Source organism: Trachinotus anak, unplaced genomic scaffold, assembly GCF_046630095.1.
Source record: "Trachinotus anak isolate AG129_WGS33_773 ecotype Australia unplaced genomic scaffold, CSIRO_AGI_Tana_v1 ptg000025l, whole genome shotgun sequence".
Lineage (NCBI taxonomy): Eukaryota > Metazoa > Chordata > Actinopteri > Carangiformes > Carangidae > Trachinotus > Trachinotus anak.
The window spans coordinates 21701566-21719264 of NW_027273876.1; the positions used below are offsets into that span (position 1 = coordinate 21701566).

At 45.7% G+C, this 17699-nt stretch overlaps 1 protein-coding gene across 10 annotated transcripts in view; it reads left to right on the plus strand.

Annotated features, from left to right (window-relative positions):
- myocd (myocardin) overlaps window positions 1-17699 on the plus strand; it is a 114942-nt gene that overhangs the window by 92475 nt on the left and 4768 nt on the right. For 4 of the 10 annotated variants that reach the window (XM_071462148.1, XM_071462149.1, XM_071462155.1 and 1 more), the window contains 10 exons: window positions 910-975; window positions 5713-5868; window positions 8703-8887; window positions 11267-11371; window positions 11477-11805; window positions 13192-13348; window positions 13433-13972; window positions 14798-15292; window positions 16507-16653; window positions 17020-17148. In XM_071462148.1, the coding sequence (XP_071318249.1) occupies window positions 910-975; window positions 5713-5868; window positions 8703-8887; window positions 11267-11371; window positions 11477-11805; window positions 13192-13348; window positions 13433-13972; window positions 14798-15292; window positions 16507-16653; window positions 17020-17148 (2309 nt within the window). The remainder of the gene's footprint in view (window positions 1-909; window positions 976-5712; window positions 5869-8702; window positions 8888-11266; window positions 11372-11476; window positions 11806-13191; window positions 13349-13432; window positions 13973-14797; window positions 15293-16506; window positions 16654-17019; window positions 17149-17699) is intronic. The other 6 variants (XM_071462153.1, XM_071462158.1, XM_071462156.1 and 3 more) reach the window with 3 other exon arrangements.

Here is a 17699-nt window from a genome sequence, read left to right on the forward strand (position 1 = left end):
TGGGGCATGTTTCATGTTGTGGTCATCTCTCAGTCAGCCGCTGACGCCTGTGTCGTCTCTCTGTGATGTTGTGACCAGCAGGTCATGACACCCCCCCCCCACCCCCCCCCACCCCCTAAACTGAAGTCACGATAAAGGGAAGGGACTGCTCTTACATAACAGAGGTGCTCCCCCAGGAGAGCGCTGCGATGTGCCACCGAATCCAGTTTAAAGCTGCAGGGGTCTGAGGAAACTCACAGCTGCACGAACATGAACCACCTGAGACAATTAACAACCAGGAAGAGGAGCGGAGAGTAATTAGAGCCTCGGAGGGAAGGAGGAACATTTCATACTTGTGTGTCAGATCCAGGATCTCAGAGACCTTCAGATAAGAGGAGGGAGGGAAACCACGCAGACAAAGAAAGAACAAGATCCACAGACACGGGGGAGGCTCTGTGTTTATGACCCCACACTCCCACCTAGACCACTTCCACACACACACACACACACACACACACAGCATGCAGAGACACACACACGCTGCAGACCACACACTGCAGAGCAGATCTGTTTAAAAGCCAGGAGCCGTGTTTATCATTCCCAACATCCTGCTCACAGAAATATTTGTGAGCAAGCAGTGTTGTTTTTTTCTGTTTTCTGTGTGCATGTGTTTGTATAGATACCTACAGAACATACAGAACATACAGAACGTCTGTGGAATCACGACTGACTGACCTGGGCAGTGTTTTCATGTCAATCTGCAGCTAAATCTTCTACATTTAGAGAAATGAAACAGCTTTTAAAGTGAATTCTCAGTCTCTCTTCCTGCTTTTTCTCTGTCCCTCACCTGTCCGTCCACACCTCTCTCACCTTTCCCCCTCTTCTTACTCTTCTCCTCCGTCTACCTCCTCTTCCTCCTCCCTCCCTCAGTCCTACAGTTAAGACTTCAGCAGAGGAGGACACGAGAGCAGCTGGCAGACCAAGGCATCATGCCTCGTGAGTAACGCCTTCCAACACTGAGCTGCACACACACACACACACACACACACACACACACACACACACACACACTCTCACACTCACACATAATTCCACTTACATGCTGTTACAGTGTGACTCAAGCAGACAAATTGAGCGAGAGAGAGAAACAGACTTAACAAGCAGAGGGAACATGTCACACTCTGGTTTAATCTGAGTGATCTGCAGTGAAATAAATTATCAACCTGCCTTTAAAGAAACAGTGTCCCTGTTTGTCACAGACAGAATTCATACAGAGCTCAGTTCATGGCTGGACACCAGGTACTAAGGATAAATCCCTTCACAGGAGACGTGTTTCAGTCCAGTGTTCCCTCTCTTTGCTCTGTGTTTGGTCTCCTCCAGCTCCACAGAACTGTTTGGTTTCTGGGCAGGTAGTGGACTGTGGGTCTATTAGCTCTTTTTGATGATGATGATGATGCACAGAGACTGAAACAAAACCTTTAAGTTGTAGGATGGGAAAACCAAAACAATGAGCTGAAAGATGATAAAATGCTCTGTAGAGCTGGTGATGATTCTCTGTGGGTTTATCACCACCTCTCTAATTACTAACATTGTTATTAAGATATTGATTAATATTGATTAGTGCAGCTTTAAATATGCAAATAATAACAGCAGACAGCAAACAGTTTAACATTGTGTGTGTTCACAGAGGTGAATGTAAAGTCAGTCAGTTTTACTCTGAAAATCTTGTAGCAGTTGTGAGAAGCATCAGATCACTGAGTCTGACAAACTGAAGAAAAAGACACTGATCTGAGATTGTTTGTTCTGATGCCAGCTGCTTTTAAAAGAGGAGGATGAGGAAGAGAAAGATGGAGACAGAGCAAGAACCAACCATGTGGTCGTAGAGGAAATCTGCTTATTCATGACACACTACAGCGTCTAAGAGCTGAGCAACATCTGTAAACACATCAGTCTCTTAAATGGCATCGTCCCTATAAATAAATAAACTAAAGTAGATGTAGAAACAAAAGACTCTGCAGATCAAAGTTGAACAGGCTGGAGCAGACCCAGGCTGCACAGACAGATAAATCCACAGGTAGTGACAGATACAGAGGTGGGCGTAGAGGAAGCGGGTGGGTGTAGGCGCCCGGCAGGCAGAGAGACAGGCAGAGAGACGGGCAGAGAGACAGGCTGAGAGACGGGCAGAGAGACAGGCAGATAGCGGCTGCAGCCAGCGAGCAGCAGACAGGTCGGTGAGTGACCGCCGAGGAATGCTCTCGTGCTGGAGGAGCCTCTCAGCCTCAGAAGAAACAGCCAGATTTACACAGCCTGTACCTGTTTACAGCAGAGCGCCTGCAGAGCGCTGCATCACGGCCCAGGCCCCGCCCTCACACCACGACACGCAGCCGCACTCAGGCTTTGTGCTTCTGCTGTCATAAAGGACATAGTGATGAGGACATGTAGACCTTACTGTACTGAGCGTTCTCCTAAATCCTTGCCGCTGCTGCGATTAACGGCCTCCGTGTTCTGTAGGTCAGGGGAGCGCTGTCATGTTTGTTTAGCTCTGACCGCCAACACACGCTGCATGCCGCAGGTTTCACATATTCATGAGAGCAGAGCTGCGTTTGTGTAGCAGGAGACATCACAGCAGACACACACTCATAAACCCAGATCTTAGCGACCCTGATGTCTCAGAGCCGAGCTGTGTCATGGCAGCAGTGAGTGATGCCAGTGTACAGTTTTTTTTTTTTTGGTTTCTCGTCTGTAAGAACAAACGGGGGACCGGGGCCTTGGACTCTGGGCCAGGGATTTGTTGAATGATATCTCTGGCACCGTTTGCCATTTCACAGAGGCTCCAGCCTCCAGATAAACTGCTGGTAAGTGCGCGGGGGAACGGAATCCAGAGGCTCGACGAGGCCCTATCAGTTTCTAGGAGTCTGACACAGATAAGGCAGCAAGGAGAAACGCAATTGGCCAGCGCTTTTTAAAAAGGGACTTTCAATTGGCTGTTTATCTCTTGATTGCAGGCGGTGGCGCAGATGGAGCTGGGTTGCAGTGACTAGTGTTTGTTAGTACACACTTTCTTACGCCCACACAGTCTTATCGTCTTCCAGAGCGGCTCTTTATGTCCCCCCCCACCAGAAAAAATTAGACCTATTCGGGGGTGTCACAGCGTCGTCCTCCTGTGGCTGCGATCCGTCAGATGCTGGCTCTGCCTGGAGACGGACATGGCACAGGGTCTGTGTGTATATTACCCAGAGAACATCTGGTGTTTATTAGGCTATTCAAGAATCCGCCCCAGCCTCTCAGGCCTGACTGGCGTGTGGCCTGCATGGGAGCACACTGTCTGCCTGCTGGCCACAGGTCTGACACACACACACACACACACACACACAATCTAATATTTCCTCATAAAGATAACAGGGCTGTAGCTGCAGGTTTACTGTGCACGCTCTCATCCTCGTGTCCACGTCAGGAGCTTTAATCCTCAGTGGAAGGAGACACGGGGGGACTTATTCCTGCCTAATGCACCATACGTCTCCGCTCTGGGCGCCGTGTTTACATCGGTCTGATGCCGTCAGCAGGTATATGTGCCGTGTGTTTTACTGCGGCTGCAGAGTGTTTAAACGTCTGTAAGCCGGCCTCACAGTCACCGGATCGTGTTACAGTGAGTCCAACATGGTTTCAGGCAGTTTGGTTTAAACACACTGAGCCCCGCGTGTCCCCGTGACGGCCAATCAGGCCTTAAATCAGGCCGTCAGTGACAGGTGAGGGGGGGGGGCACAGAGACACTGAGCTATAAATAGAGGATGATGTCATCCTGCTGGTGGTGTGACCACGGGGCGGCAGCTGATGCTTCCCTGACCCCCCCACTCTGAGGAAGGACACTGGATCCATACTGGATCAGCTGATCCCCCCCCATCCTCCATCTGTGTTACAGCCCCCATCCCCCCTTTATCTCCTCACCAGTCCTCCCTCTTCTGTCATCTCTCCTTCATCTGCCCTCCTCCATTCTTTCCTCCCTTCCTCATTCTTCCTTTCTTTCTCTCTTTCTCTTTCTTTCTTTCTTTCTTTCTTATCTCAGCCCCTTTTCCACTTGTAATTTCTTCTTTCCTTCTTTTCCATCCTTCCATTTTTACTTCAGCTTTCTTTTCTGCTATAAATCTTGTCTTTATTTCCCTCTTTTTTCCTGTCTTTCCTCCCTTTCTAACATTTCTTTATTCCTCTGTGTTTTCTTTATCTCAATTTTACCTCCATTAACTGCATCATTCATCTTTTACTTCTTCCATCCACCCATTTCCACTCATCTTTAACCAAAAAGACTTACTTTCCTCATTAGTCTGCCGTTTCCTTCTGTCATTCGTTCTCTCATTCCCACCTTATTATTCCTCTTTTTCCTGAAGTATTTTTATCCATACCTCTTTCCTCCACTCTCAGTGACTTGCAGAGCGTCCTTCCTCTGTTCTTCCTCTTCCTCTCAGCTCCACAGAGAAAAGTTCTCTGTCTGATTTGACTGAAGCCAAATATTTTCAGTATCTGGAGATGAAGAAGGTTTAAACTTCACATTAACCTTCACTTTATTCTGATGTTTTTTTTTTTTTTTTTTTATGAAGCCATTTTTCATCGACTCCACCTGAATCTGCAGCTCAGAGCCCAGTATCACTCACCTCAGTCTGGATCCTGTTCAGCTCCTCACAAACATCCCACTCAGATTATATTTGACCAAATAAGTGCTGCAGCTCTCATATAATAAAACTCTGACTCTGAGCTCTCCTCACTGAGCAGGCTGTGGGCAGACTGCGGGCCAGCTCCGGCTCTGATTATTTATTCTGGATTTAACAGAGAGAGATTGTGGAAGGCTGAAAATCTCACCTGCTGCAGCTCTTTAATTACAGCCTCTGCATTTATTTATCCTGAGCTCCGAGCATCTGACTGTGGAGTGTCTGATGTCGCGACAGATCCAACACAGGAGGACTGACTATTGAAGACTGAGGGAGGCAGTGCAGCAGGGTTAAATGGTGGAGGTGAAATGATGAGACTTTAGATAAACGGTGTGATTTCATTTTAAAATGATGTTTGATAGTTGGAGCAGAAAAGAAAAACAGAATAGTATTATGATAAATTTATTATTTATTATTATAAAACACAGCATTGTTCTTATTGCAAAGAAAGGTCAGATTAGATTATATGTAAAAAAAATGTAAACTGTATCTGCAGTGTGCAGTGTGTGTCTGTAACAACATCTGCAGGTTGTCAGTGATTTTCATTCTTTACCTGAGTGAAGGAAACAACATCATGTAATATAGTCTGAAATTTCTACAAACATATGAAGAATATGGAGCTTTAACTGTGTAAACAGGATTAAATGAAATATTTATTGTGTGATTTAAGTTTGTTTTAATTGAATATTCTCAGTGTAGAAGTGCGACAGGCCATAACGTTGTAACGTTAGCATGTAGCATGATCTGCAGGAGATCATGTGGTTACCAAACCTTTATTGTTTGTGAGAAGAATCAAAGTAAAATGAGTGATGATGTCGCAGGATGGTCCCTGTCAGTGTCACATCATGATGCATCATATGATGATGTTATTATCATTAATGTGTCAGAGGAGTAACTGTAGAAATATGAAGCACTTCAGGTAAATCAGTTACTCTCCATCACTGCTGAATGTACAGTCATGTGAACACAGTGTGTCCCCGTTGTGTCCTGTGTTGCTGACGGTGTGGCTCCTCCCCCCCTGTGTGTTGTGCAGACCCGGCCTCAGACGGCCCCTCTCTGGAGGCTCAGCTGAGGCTAAAGCGAGCCCGGCTCGCCCAGGACCTGAGTGAGAAGCTGGCTCTCAGGCCAGGGCCCCTGGAGCTGGTCCAAAAGAAAATCATTCCCCTAGACTCAGCCGACACAGAGACAGGTATCAGACCAGCAGAGACACTGCTGCTGGAGATATACACACCTGTAACACCTGCTGCACGGCCACCTGCAGGGAGCCACGGCTGGGTGTGTTTGGTCATCGAGTTTAAGTTAAACCAGAGCACACTCCCCCCTGACTCTGTGTGTGTGTGTGTGTGTGTGTGATTATAATCTCCTCAAACAAGCATGTACTTTAATACCTGCACTGCTGAACTTCAACTCACTCGCATCTTGTTGTCAAATGAAAGTAGAATGTTTCTCACAGATGTTTGATGAACTTCTTGTTGCTGCAGCACAGAGAGTTTGTGACAACAGCAGGATGTTCAGCACTGACTTAAACAAAAATCATCACAAGTCAAAGATGAGGACGTAACAGGGCGCGATAAGAAAACCAGGAAGTGCAGGGGAGCCCTGTTACCTCACCTGGTAGAGTCCTTACTGCAGCGGCCTGGGTCACTCCCTCTCTCCCCTGACGTTCAAATAGAAAGTCAAATATGTATATAATATAAAGATATATGATTTATGTAATCTTTAAAAAGAATTTAAAGAAAACCAGGAAGTGCATTTAATGAATCAACATTTAGAACAGCACAGAAACCTTTTGTTTTTAACAGTTGATCTCTGATCTACTCCACATATAAGAGAGATTCATATTAATATTAACAATTAGTTACAACTTATAAACTTTTATAAAGTACAGCAGAACTCTGCAGCTCTACTTTCTCCTGGACTCATTAACAGAGGAAAACATGATACATTTTGTAACTTGCAGAAAGAACAAACACTTATTTACATGTTTAGAACAACATGTTTATTCCAGAAACATCTCGTCATCAGTCTGGCTCTGCAAAAATATTGTTACTGTGGCACTGAAGAGGATAATAAATCCAACAGAGTCAAGTGTTGGGGAGCTCTGTTGAGATCCCCCCCCCCCACCTCCCTCCTCCTCCTCCTCCTCCCCCTCCTCTCCTCCAGTGTTTGATGTACTGAAATGCGGAGCGCGCTCAGTCCCTCTGATTTAGAGCTGTATGACGCGTCAGGCCGACCTCTCTCTCTGGTGTTGTTTGTGTTTTCTGAGCCTGGTGGTTTGAGCGGTTTTCTGTTTGCCCCCTTGAGCTTCCAGTAAACATGTTGCGTAAAGGAGGCGGCGAGCTACAGTCAGCTGGTTTACACTACCTCTGCAGGAGGAGGCCGACCGCCGTTTATTGAGATGAGCAGCAGCTGTATTTAGGTCCACCCTTTTACTTTAGAAGTGGAGACGTGTGTTTGAGTTTGAGTGTGTCCTTGTGTGTGTGTGTGTGTGTGTTTGTGGGCGTACCTGTGTGTATGTTTGTACCCACCTCCCCCTGTTTTGTCTCTGCAGCTCCAGACAGCCACCTACACAGTTTGGTGACAGGAGCAGGCTGTTGCCTGCAGTGTGAACCCCTCACCTTAAAGCTCTGCAGCCCCTTACACAACACTCCCAACGATTGTTTCAACCTCTGTCCGGTAGTTTTGGAAACTATGTGACCCTCTGTAGCTTCTGAACCAGCCACTTGAAAAGCGGAAGTGCACACGGGTCACAGATTTCCTGTAATTCTGCCATCTCAATCTCCTGGTGACATGGAATAGACTTAAAGACTCATGGAAACAGTGTGTGCTGCGTGAACCTGTCAGAGTGTGTGTGTCTGCAGAGAGGGAAGGAGTTAAACACGAACAGGTGGGAGGAAATGGCATTCAGGACAATGCTGTGCGCTAAGCTGTGTGTTAAGCTCTGTCAGAGTATGTGTGTGTGTGTGTGTGTGTGTGTGTGTTCGTGTGTGTGTGTGTTGCGAGGTCACTGAGTTGCACAGAAAGAGCCTGGTGCTGTGATTGAAACCAGGGTCTGTTCCGGGCTGTCACATGTTTGGATACAAAAAGAGAATCTTATACTTCTACACACACACACACACACACACACACACACACACACACACACACACACACACCTTTGCCACCTCCCTCCCCTGCCTCGGTCAGATAGCTGCTCTCAGCTCCTCCAATCAGAGCTGTGTTCACTATCAGCCGCTCCATTCAGCAGCACGGTGGAGGTAAAGTGTCCGTGTCAGTGTCTCACCCTCGGAGCGTAACACCTCCAGGCTGAGTGTGCGACGAGGTGTCGGTGACACAGACACACAGACAGACAGGCAGAAAGGCAGGCGGTGTGGGAATGCCTCAGGGAACATACATCACATACGACATGCAGCAGTTTGAAATGTGCATCTAATAAGTTTTATTTTAGCCTTTGTTACGAAGATCTTGTGTTTGTGTTACAGCCTCATATTTAATGATGATGTTCAGCAGATGATGTTTATTTATTTAAAAACATGCAGAGGAGGTGGAAACGATGTTTTCCATCTGCAGACCTTCCTCTGCATCCAACACAGCCAGCACGTAAACCGAGGAGCTGAAAACATCAAGGCAGCTCAGAGCATCTGTCCTGAGGACGGTGGCAGCTGCAGGTGACAGTAAAATCACACAGATTAGCAATATCTCTGCTGAATAAATCTGTGTTAGTGTGGGAGCCAAAAAGAAAACAGCTTTTCAAGAATGGAAGTGGAAACTGTTCCTTTGAGATGGAGAAAGAAACATGAGTAGATCAACAGGTTGTGAACAAACCAGCACATTAGCCAGGAGGTGGACTGTAACCTCTGGAGCCAAACTGTCCATAAATCCAGTTTATGGACTGACATCCTGTGACCTTTGACCCACTGTACTTACTGTACCCATAAAAACCAACATAAAACACACACACACACACACACACAGAACTGAATTAAACTGATGCTTTGTGTCGTCTGTCTCTGTGTCTCACAGTGAACCACGGTAAGTTCCCGAAGCAGGATGACTCGTATGCCTTTGAGGAGGACAGCAGCAGCGAGAGTCTGTCTCCAGAGCAGCACCACAGTGACGAGTCACAGGGCTCGGCCTGCCCTTCATCAGAGGCTGTGGGCAGCACGCCCTCCTCCTCCTCCTCACCTGCCCTCACCAGCTCACGACAGGTAAAATAATGTTCTGTTCCCTCCGTCTGTCTTCTTCCTGTCTCCGCTGTGGCTGTCCTGCCCTCCTGTGGCGGCTGAGTGAACTGCACCAGGCCTCTGCCTCCACCGACCGTTGGACTGAGCTGAACTGGGCAGGTGTCACATTCCTGTTACAGCTGCCTTTATTTCCCGACTGCTTACCTTTCACTCGCGATGACCTCATTCCAACGGTCGCCATCGGCAACGGCCACTTGACTGGAACTGGTGCCAGAACAGGGTTGTTTATAGCCATCTGACACATTCCAGCTCTGACTGTGTGATGAGTGTGTTTGTCAGAGGGAACAGGATCGTGATTCTGTTTGAATTACAAACTGAGCATCTATCAAACAGCCTCCATCATCCTGAAGCTGCTGCAGGAAACAGACTTCACACCAAAACACATCAGATCGAAGGAAACAACAGAGCAAACAATGTCACCAGAACCAGAAAAATATCCCAACAAATTAAATGAACTGTTAGATTTATAATCACTTTAATTACACTGTAAACTATGATCTAATTATTTGGTATTGTTTGGCACAAATTCTCAGTGGGAGGGGACGTTATAAAACGAGTGGCTGGTCGAACCTGTTGGAGTGAAACTCAGCTTGTCAACAGACCAGTTCACTACACGCAGAATAAAGGGCAGGGAACTGTGTTCTGCAGCTGATGTAACGTACACTGCACAAAATACCCCAGAATCCAGAGATGTTTGTTCAGATATTTCAAACTGTGACCCAGACATGATGAAGTCTGGACTGAACACGCTCCGATCACGGCATTGTAAGATATCAAATCAAAATATCTCCAGATTTGATCCGGATTCTTGCAACTTAATGAGGAGATCTCTGGATTGTTGGGGTTTTGGTGCAGTTTCAGAATGTATCTGCAAACAGTTGATAATTAAAGACAGTAATATAAAACTACCTGGATGTTACCATGGAATCTGCTGCAGACATGTTTCCTGTCACTCTCATTCATTGATTTTTTTATCAAACACCAAACTGTTTGATGGATTAACATCAACGCTCCAGCTCCCTCACAGCCAATTATTAAAAAAGTTCAGTTCCTTTACTGGAGTAAAAGGGGAAACACAATGTAAAAAATATATGTTTAAAGTCAATCATGACCTCTGTTATCATTATATTTTACACTATTGGTATTTTAATGTTGTATCTGGCTGCAGTGAAGCTAATTGTGTGCTGTGTTATACTGTTGGTCAGTTTAATTTACTGTCAGAATGTCTTTTATTGTATTTGCTCATCATGAAATCTTAGTCTGCAAAGTCAGACGTAACTGAAGTCAGACAAATGTAGTGAAGGAAAAATCTGAGGCTGAATAAAGTTTGAGTCCAAACACCTGAAAAACCACAGACATGAAGCTGACTGTGGTTTTCAGTGAGAATTAGCAGCTATTAAGATAAACACTATAACCTGCTGTACATCAGTGTGTTAGCTTTTTATCATTTCTGAGCTCATGTTAGCATGCTAATGTTAGCATTTAGCTTAAAGCACTAGTGTTCCTCAGACTTTGTGGTGTGGTTGCAACTATTGGACTTTATAAAACAGTAGTGATGTTACCTGTGTCAAAATGAATCTATTTTCAGTGAAGCTTTGTGTCGAAGTTTGATTCTAAGGATTTATTATTATATATTATTAGGTCTCATAATACACCGACGTGTCTGCTTCACGATCTGATTCAGAGGTTTAAAAAAGTGTGACACATGGCGCCTTCATGGGTTGTTGAGGTGTATTTTTGGTTACTGAATTAAGCACCAGACCCAAGAAGCAGTAACTCTCCAGAACACGTAATTACATTATTCATTATGCTGCACAAAGCCTCCATAAGCTTCACCTGTCTGACCCACAGTTCATTGTTGGTCTCTGCAGATTCACTTTAACCAAGTGCAGGTGTGTGTTTGTGCACCTGCATTTATTTGTTTCCTCTATTCATGAGTTTCACTTGTTTAAAACAAAGAAAATGTAAAATGTTCAGTTACATGGAGAATGTAGTAGAACATGTTTATTTATTTATGTATGAATTTATCAATTCATTTATTCATTGAAGAGATTCATGTGTTGGTCGGTTGTGCTTTTCCAAACTTTGACCAGCAGAGGTCGCCATCGAGCTCTGATCTGTCTCAGCTGCCATCACCATCTCACAGTTGATGACAGCAGATGTGTGTTTTTGTAAATCAGGTGTAATCAACTGGATTTGTCAAAAGTTTGAGGTGAATTAAGTTCTAGAGGTTGTGAGTAGAATTACCTGCAAAAAAATAAGTAAATGAATAAATTAATAAATGAAAGCTTTAGCAGGAGGAGGAGGATTTCAGCAAAAATCATATATCTTGTTTGTGAACAGGGGGGTGCAACCAGGGACCCACCTGATCAAAGCCAGGATGAAGGACTGTCCGGTGCCAACAACAGCCAGTCCACGCCCTCCATACCTGTTCCTGCTATCGTCAAGGTCAGCTAACTCTAAACAACGTTGATCTTGATCCTTGACTTGAACAGATTTAAAGTTCAGACCATCAGCTCGCTCTCACTGTTCCACCCTCTTTGCTCTGAACAGTCCAAGACGTCGGACAAGAACCGACACAAGAAGCCCAAAGATGTGAAGCCCAAAGTGAAGAAGCTCAAGTACCACCAGTACATTCCTCCAGACCAGAAGGCAGAGAAGTCTCCTCCGCCCATGGACTCGGCCTACGCCCGGCTGCTACAGCAGCAGCAGCTCTTCCTGCAGCTGCAGATCCTCAGCCAGCAGAAACACTCTCACACACACGCACAGACGCAGCAGTCGCAGCAGCACACACACGCTCCGCAGACCCAGGTTCAGGCCCAGGCCCAGCAGAGACAGCCCGCCTTCAGCTACCAGCCTCACCCGCCGGCCCAGACCCAGAAGTGAGTCCCACTCATGGATGAAGGACAGTGACTAAATATGACAAAATCATATTAACTCACTTACCAGCTCTTTCTTGGGCTTATAACTGCATGCTGTCATGGTCTTCATCAATGCAGGGAGTCTGCTTAGGTCCATGCTTTGGTCACAACTGAGTCAACTCTATGAGCACTGAGCAAACTTCATTTACTGATGAAGACCATGTGATGAGATAAAAGCTCTAGGAAAAGCTGGTAAGATTATGATGAGTTAAGATTATTTAACAACTGTTCAGTCTTAACTTGTTGAGTCCACCTTTTTAATGAGGATTTATAAGTTGAAGCTAACGTCGTTATTAAATGTTAAAGGAGCTATGCAAGTTGTTCAGTTGCTACAAAGCCAATGTTAGCATTAACAGCTGTTTACTTACGAGTCCAGACGACACAAGTTCAGCATCAAACTTCACTCCTTTACTCTCTAAGAGCTGTCTCCAGCAGTGGAAAAGATGTTAGCACGCTAATTAGCTAATTGCCAGATGTTATCTCCACACCTGGACCAATTCTGGTCACACACAGGAAACTTTGTGGCTATCAGACAGAACAGGAGGATGACGGCCGTAATCTGCCCAGCTGAAGTGCACGGGTCAGACTTGGGCCAAGGAGCTCCTTTAATCAATCACTAATGTGTTGTGGATCAGTAACAGGCAGAATTTAGGACTGATTAGTCAGTTACAGTTACTGTCAAAGCAAAGTCAAGGTTCACTTGTTCACTAACTTGTTCTGGACCTTTTGACCATCTTCATTAGCAAATGATGTTCTTCAGTTGTCACGGACTGTTAATGCTTAGACTGTCCATCGTTCTGTTGGTGCTGATTAACACTGAACAAGTGGGCAGGTCGACCCTGAGCACTCATCAGTGGTTAATACAACAATCTGCATGAACTGCTGTTGGCCACCTGGGGGCAGCAGAGACGAGCTTCAGAGACATGTGACTTATTATTTTGCTGTGGTGAACATGTTAGCAAACGTTAGCATCAATTTGGAGTCGTGTTGTTGGCCAAACAATGTTCACTGTCTGGTGATGAGAGCGATGAGACTGAGCCAGAACAACAAAACTGTAAAACTAAAACAAGGAGCTGAAAGACGCTGAGGGATTCAGAGTTTGGTCTCAGTTCTCTGTGACCATGTGATCATTTCATCCATTGTTAATATAAAATCAATATTTTAGCAGCTTTAAAGAGATGGTCAGCAGGTTGTGTTGCAGATGTTCTCCAGGCCTTTTGAGGCTGTGGTTGGTAAAAGATTTATGACCCATTAGTTACCATGTGTGAACTGTTTTAAATGCTGCCTTATGCAGAGTTCATGTGTGTTGCTGTCAGTGATTAATCCACTTTAACTGTCTGATTCCAGAGGACCCAGTGAGCAGGTATCAGCCTGTGGCTCCTCTGGTCCATCCAGCACAGCCAACAGTAACTCTTCCTCACCGGTCAAGAACGCATATCCCAACCAAAGTAACATCTCACCGGTCAAACCTGGGCCCCTACCAGCCAACCTGGACGACCTAAAAGTAGGTGTTCATGGAGGCGATGCTCAGATAAACAGTCGTAACTGTGCAGGAAATAGTCTGATCCCGTCTGTTTCCCTCTGTAAGGTATCAGAGCTCAGGCAGCAGCTGCGTATTCGCGGCATGCCTGTCTCAGGTACAAAGACCGCCCTCATCGAGCGACTCCGGCCCTTTAAGGATTCCAACGCCGGCTCCTCGCCCTCAGGCTCCTCCGACATCACCACAGTGACCTTCCCCGTCACACCCACAGGGTCCCTGTCCTCCTACCAGTCCCCATCCTCCTCCAGCGCCCTGTCACAGGGAGGGTACTACCCATACCCCAGCACCTCCTCCACCCCTCCCATCTCTCCCGCCTCCTCGGAGCTGTCCCTCAGCGGCTCGCTGCCCGACAGCTTCAGCGACGTGCCCATGTCCTCGCCGACGCAGTTCGCCCTGCATCCGTCCCCGGCCCAGCTCAGCATGGAGGACGGAGTGGTGGGAGGAGGAGGCAGCCAGGGCAGCGGAGGACAGATGACGGGGGAGGGTGGAGGTATGGAAGGGCTGGAGGCTGAAAAAGATAAAATGCTGGTGGAGAAGCAGAAGGTGATCGAGGAGCTGACGTGGAAGCTGCACCAGGAGCAGAGACAGGTGGGTGACGATCAGAGCATCAGTCTGAAGTGATCCTTTAGACAGGGTCAAAGGTCATATGATAATAAAATATCAGAATCCAGTCTCTCAGTGAATTACTGATTGGAGCAACACATGAGGGAAACTAGTCTCTGTACAGGTAGCTCTTCTTACAGCAGATATTTTGTCATAAATATATAGTGAAAAAACTAATGAAAACTCCCTTGCCTTACATGAAAATAAAAGATGATATGATAATAAAAGCTCAGATGATGGGACAAGTGGGGTCCATAATCAGTCAGGGATACTAATGTGAGGCCCCTGTAGAGTCTGAAAAACTGAGTCCACATCTTCATAAACTGTGTCTTTGAAGAGTAAAATACACACTTCATGCATCAGTAAGACAAATAACAGGTCACTCTCTGGACATGTATTTTAACAGATATTACTGTATATTGATCTGCATCAACATGTTGTTACATTTGTCTAATTCAGATGAAGAACAGATGAATGACGGCCACCTCTCTGCTTAATAAGAAGGAGCCATATAAAATATGCTGTTGCTTTTTTTAAGTGATTGTAGCATCTGTGTAGAGCAGATTTCAAATGAAATGATTGTTGTCTGAAAGGAGCCTGAAACCTCTGAGTTCAGAAAACATTTGTCCCTGAAGCTGCTCAAGCTCAGACCTAGGGCCCTGTGGAGCCCCTGGGGCCCAGTGAACTGAGGAGGCCCCTCTGCAGGGTGAAGGGTTCAGACACGAGCCCAACAACTGACACACTGACTGACACATTCACTTCCCCTGTGCTTCACCTGTGCTTCACCTGTGCTTCACCTGTGCTTGTCAGGTTGAAGAGCTGAAGATGCAGCTGCACAAGAGGAAACGCTGCTACGGAGCAACACAGGACGCCGTCCCTCCCCCGTCCCACCCCTCCATGCACCACCAGCAGACTCCAGCCATGATGGGCCAGCACTTCTTTGGGGTGACCATCAAGCAGGAGCCCATGTCCCTGTCCTCCAGCTGCCCCCTGTCCTCTCCCAAACAGCTCAAGAGCCCTCCTGGCAGCTGCATGGAGGACATGGGACACTGCAACACCTCTGTCTCCACCCTGCGGGGCCCCGGTGGGCCACAGTGTATGGATGCGGCCCCTTCCTCTGGCAGCCCCTCCACCATGTCTGCCTTCCTCAGTCCACAGTGCTCCCCACAAGACTCTCCCAATGGGAAGCCCTCCAGTAGTCCCCAGCCCTCGTCTCCTAATAACCCCTATCTGCTGTCACCTCAGGGCAGGGACGGCTGCGCTCACCCCCACCCCCCGGGCAACAGCAGAGCACGCAGCATGCAGGTACGGGTCACCCTCTGTGAAGTCGACCACTTTACCTAAAACAATCAGGCTGTGCTCAGAGTTAGCAGCGGTGACACCAAACAGCCCAATCAGAGCAGAGACATTTTTAAATATGTGTATATAAAACAGAAACATGTCAAATATTCCCACATAAACCATTTTTATTATTTACCTCAAAAACAATGTAGGATTCACATCAGTGATGTCTGTGGTGCTGGGAGGAAACTTCTGAGCCTCCCTGTTAATATCTGGTCTTCTGTTGCTTTATTATAATCAGACAAACCCAAAACCACTGTTGCAATAATGAAAAAATATCTCCACCAGCTGTTTGAAGTCAAATGTAAAGAGCAGAATGAATCTAATCACCAGGAAAAACTTCTGAACAGTTCAAAAAGGAGCAGAAATGATCACAAGACGCCTGGTTGGGAAAAATGCTAACGTAAGCATGCTAACATGCTGACAATGACAGAGTTAACATGCTGATGTTTAAGAGATAATGTGTATCATGTTTGCTATCCTAGTTTAGCATGTTAGCATGAACAAATAAACATGTTGACTTGATGGTGCCAGAGACAAAGGCAGTTTTCATCAATCATCCAGTGGGAAACACGATATCAGATTCATGGTCATTTATCAAACAGCTGACGTGATTTCACCAAAATAATGTCAACCAGCTGGTTGGACTCAGCCTCTCTCAGAGTGTTGTTGTTAAAATGTTATGTTTTAAATTTATCATGTCTCTCAAAGTGTCTGAGTGACCTGTGGAGAGTAGTGTTTGTGTTGTTTTCAGCATTATATACAATATACAATATTATCAATTATTATTTGAATTGGTTGTTTTACAGTGTTGTTGTTACTGCACGTCTCCTCACGTAGCTTCACCAGTTCACAGTTGATGTTTCATGATTTACGTCAGAAATGATCAGTGTGACATTTGAAAGGAAATATGGATGAAGCTAACAGTTGCCTGCCCTGGGACTGTTATCGTTACCGTTATCAGACTGTGAACTTTCATGGACAAGGGACATGATCATGGAGGAGGCTTAAGACCGGGTCAACTAAAAGAAAATCAAATGAAACCTCAGAGATAAAAGACACAACAGGACAGTTTTATTAGTAATCCAGCTGTGACACAGCAGCCTTTAGCTCCACGTTGCCTTCATGTGCTCTCTGTTGTATGTTGACCTGTAACACGTGGTCACGTCTCACCACAGCTCCAGCAGAAGAGTGGAGGCCAGCCGGTGACCTGCTCTTATCCCTCCGACCAAAGAGGCCTTCAGGGAGTCTTTCCCGGCTCAGCTGACTGTGGCCTGAACCACGGCGGCTCCACCAAAGCTGAGAACCAGAACATGCAACCAAAGGTAAACTCTCGTCTCCTCTCAGTGCATTTGTAGTGTTGTCACGTTGTTTTTCATCTGAGTCACCTCACAGTCACGTAACCGTTTTTCTCTCTTCCATTCATTCGTGATCTGTCTGACTCTGTAATTGTCTGTTGTGATGAGGGTCATTGTCGTGTTTCCACTCTTTAAGAGTTCATCTGTTTTCATTACGACTTCTCCTTCACAAGAACTCGACGCCAACCAGTTTCTGACAGTTCAATATTTACTGTGATTATCAGACCTGGGCCCTTATTCATAGTTTTTTTTATCTGCAGCACACTCACATTTGGAAAGCTCCCGTATTCTAATTGGTGGGCTAATGTCACTTTTCACCTATTTCTCATGTAGATTTCAGTATTGCCCTCTCCTCGGCATGTTGGCCAAAAGAGCCAGGTCTCTCCCCCCGCCTTCAGTAGCTCAGATTCAGATGCATCTGACTTAAGACAGCCCCCATGCTATGAGGATGCAGTGAAGCAGGTAAACTCAAACCCGTGCTAAAGTTCAGTAGATGATGGCTGGCCAGAGATTTTATTTTACCTGTCGGCGTTGCTCTAATTCCACTTTTCCTCCATCTTTTTTTTTTTTTTTTTTGTTTCTTGATGTCATCACCTCTGTTGCACCTCTTTCATTCATCCATTTGCTTTGTTTACTGCACTAACTCTTCACTCTTTATTAAGTCTGAAGCACTCTGTCATGTAGTTGTACAAACATTTTTCTGATGGAATTAAACCAGTAAATGAATAAAGCTTATTATTGAATATCAGTAGCGTTACAGACGTATTGATTTGACATGTTTGAAGTCTTTGTTTTATAGTCTTTTAAGTAGTTATATAACATAGTTTGTCCACAAGAGTTCAGTACATGATATAATTACTTTTAAAAAAGAGAGAAAGGGATCCATATCAAAACTGTTTGTTAGTGTTCTGAGTTAATTTCTGAAGATATTAGGTCAATAAATTGTCATCAGATATTTAAACTCACAAATAGCGATGGTGGTGTCCATCATCAGTCAGACTCCTCCCACTGGT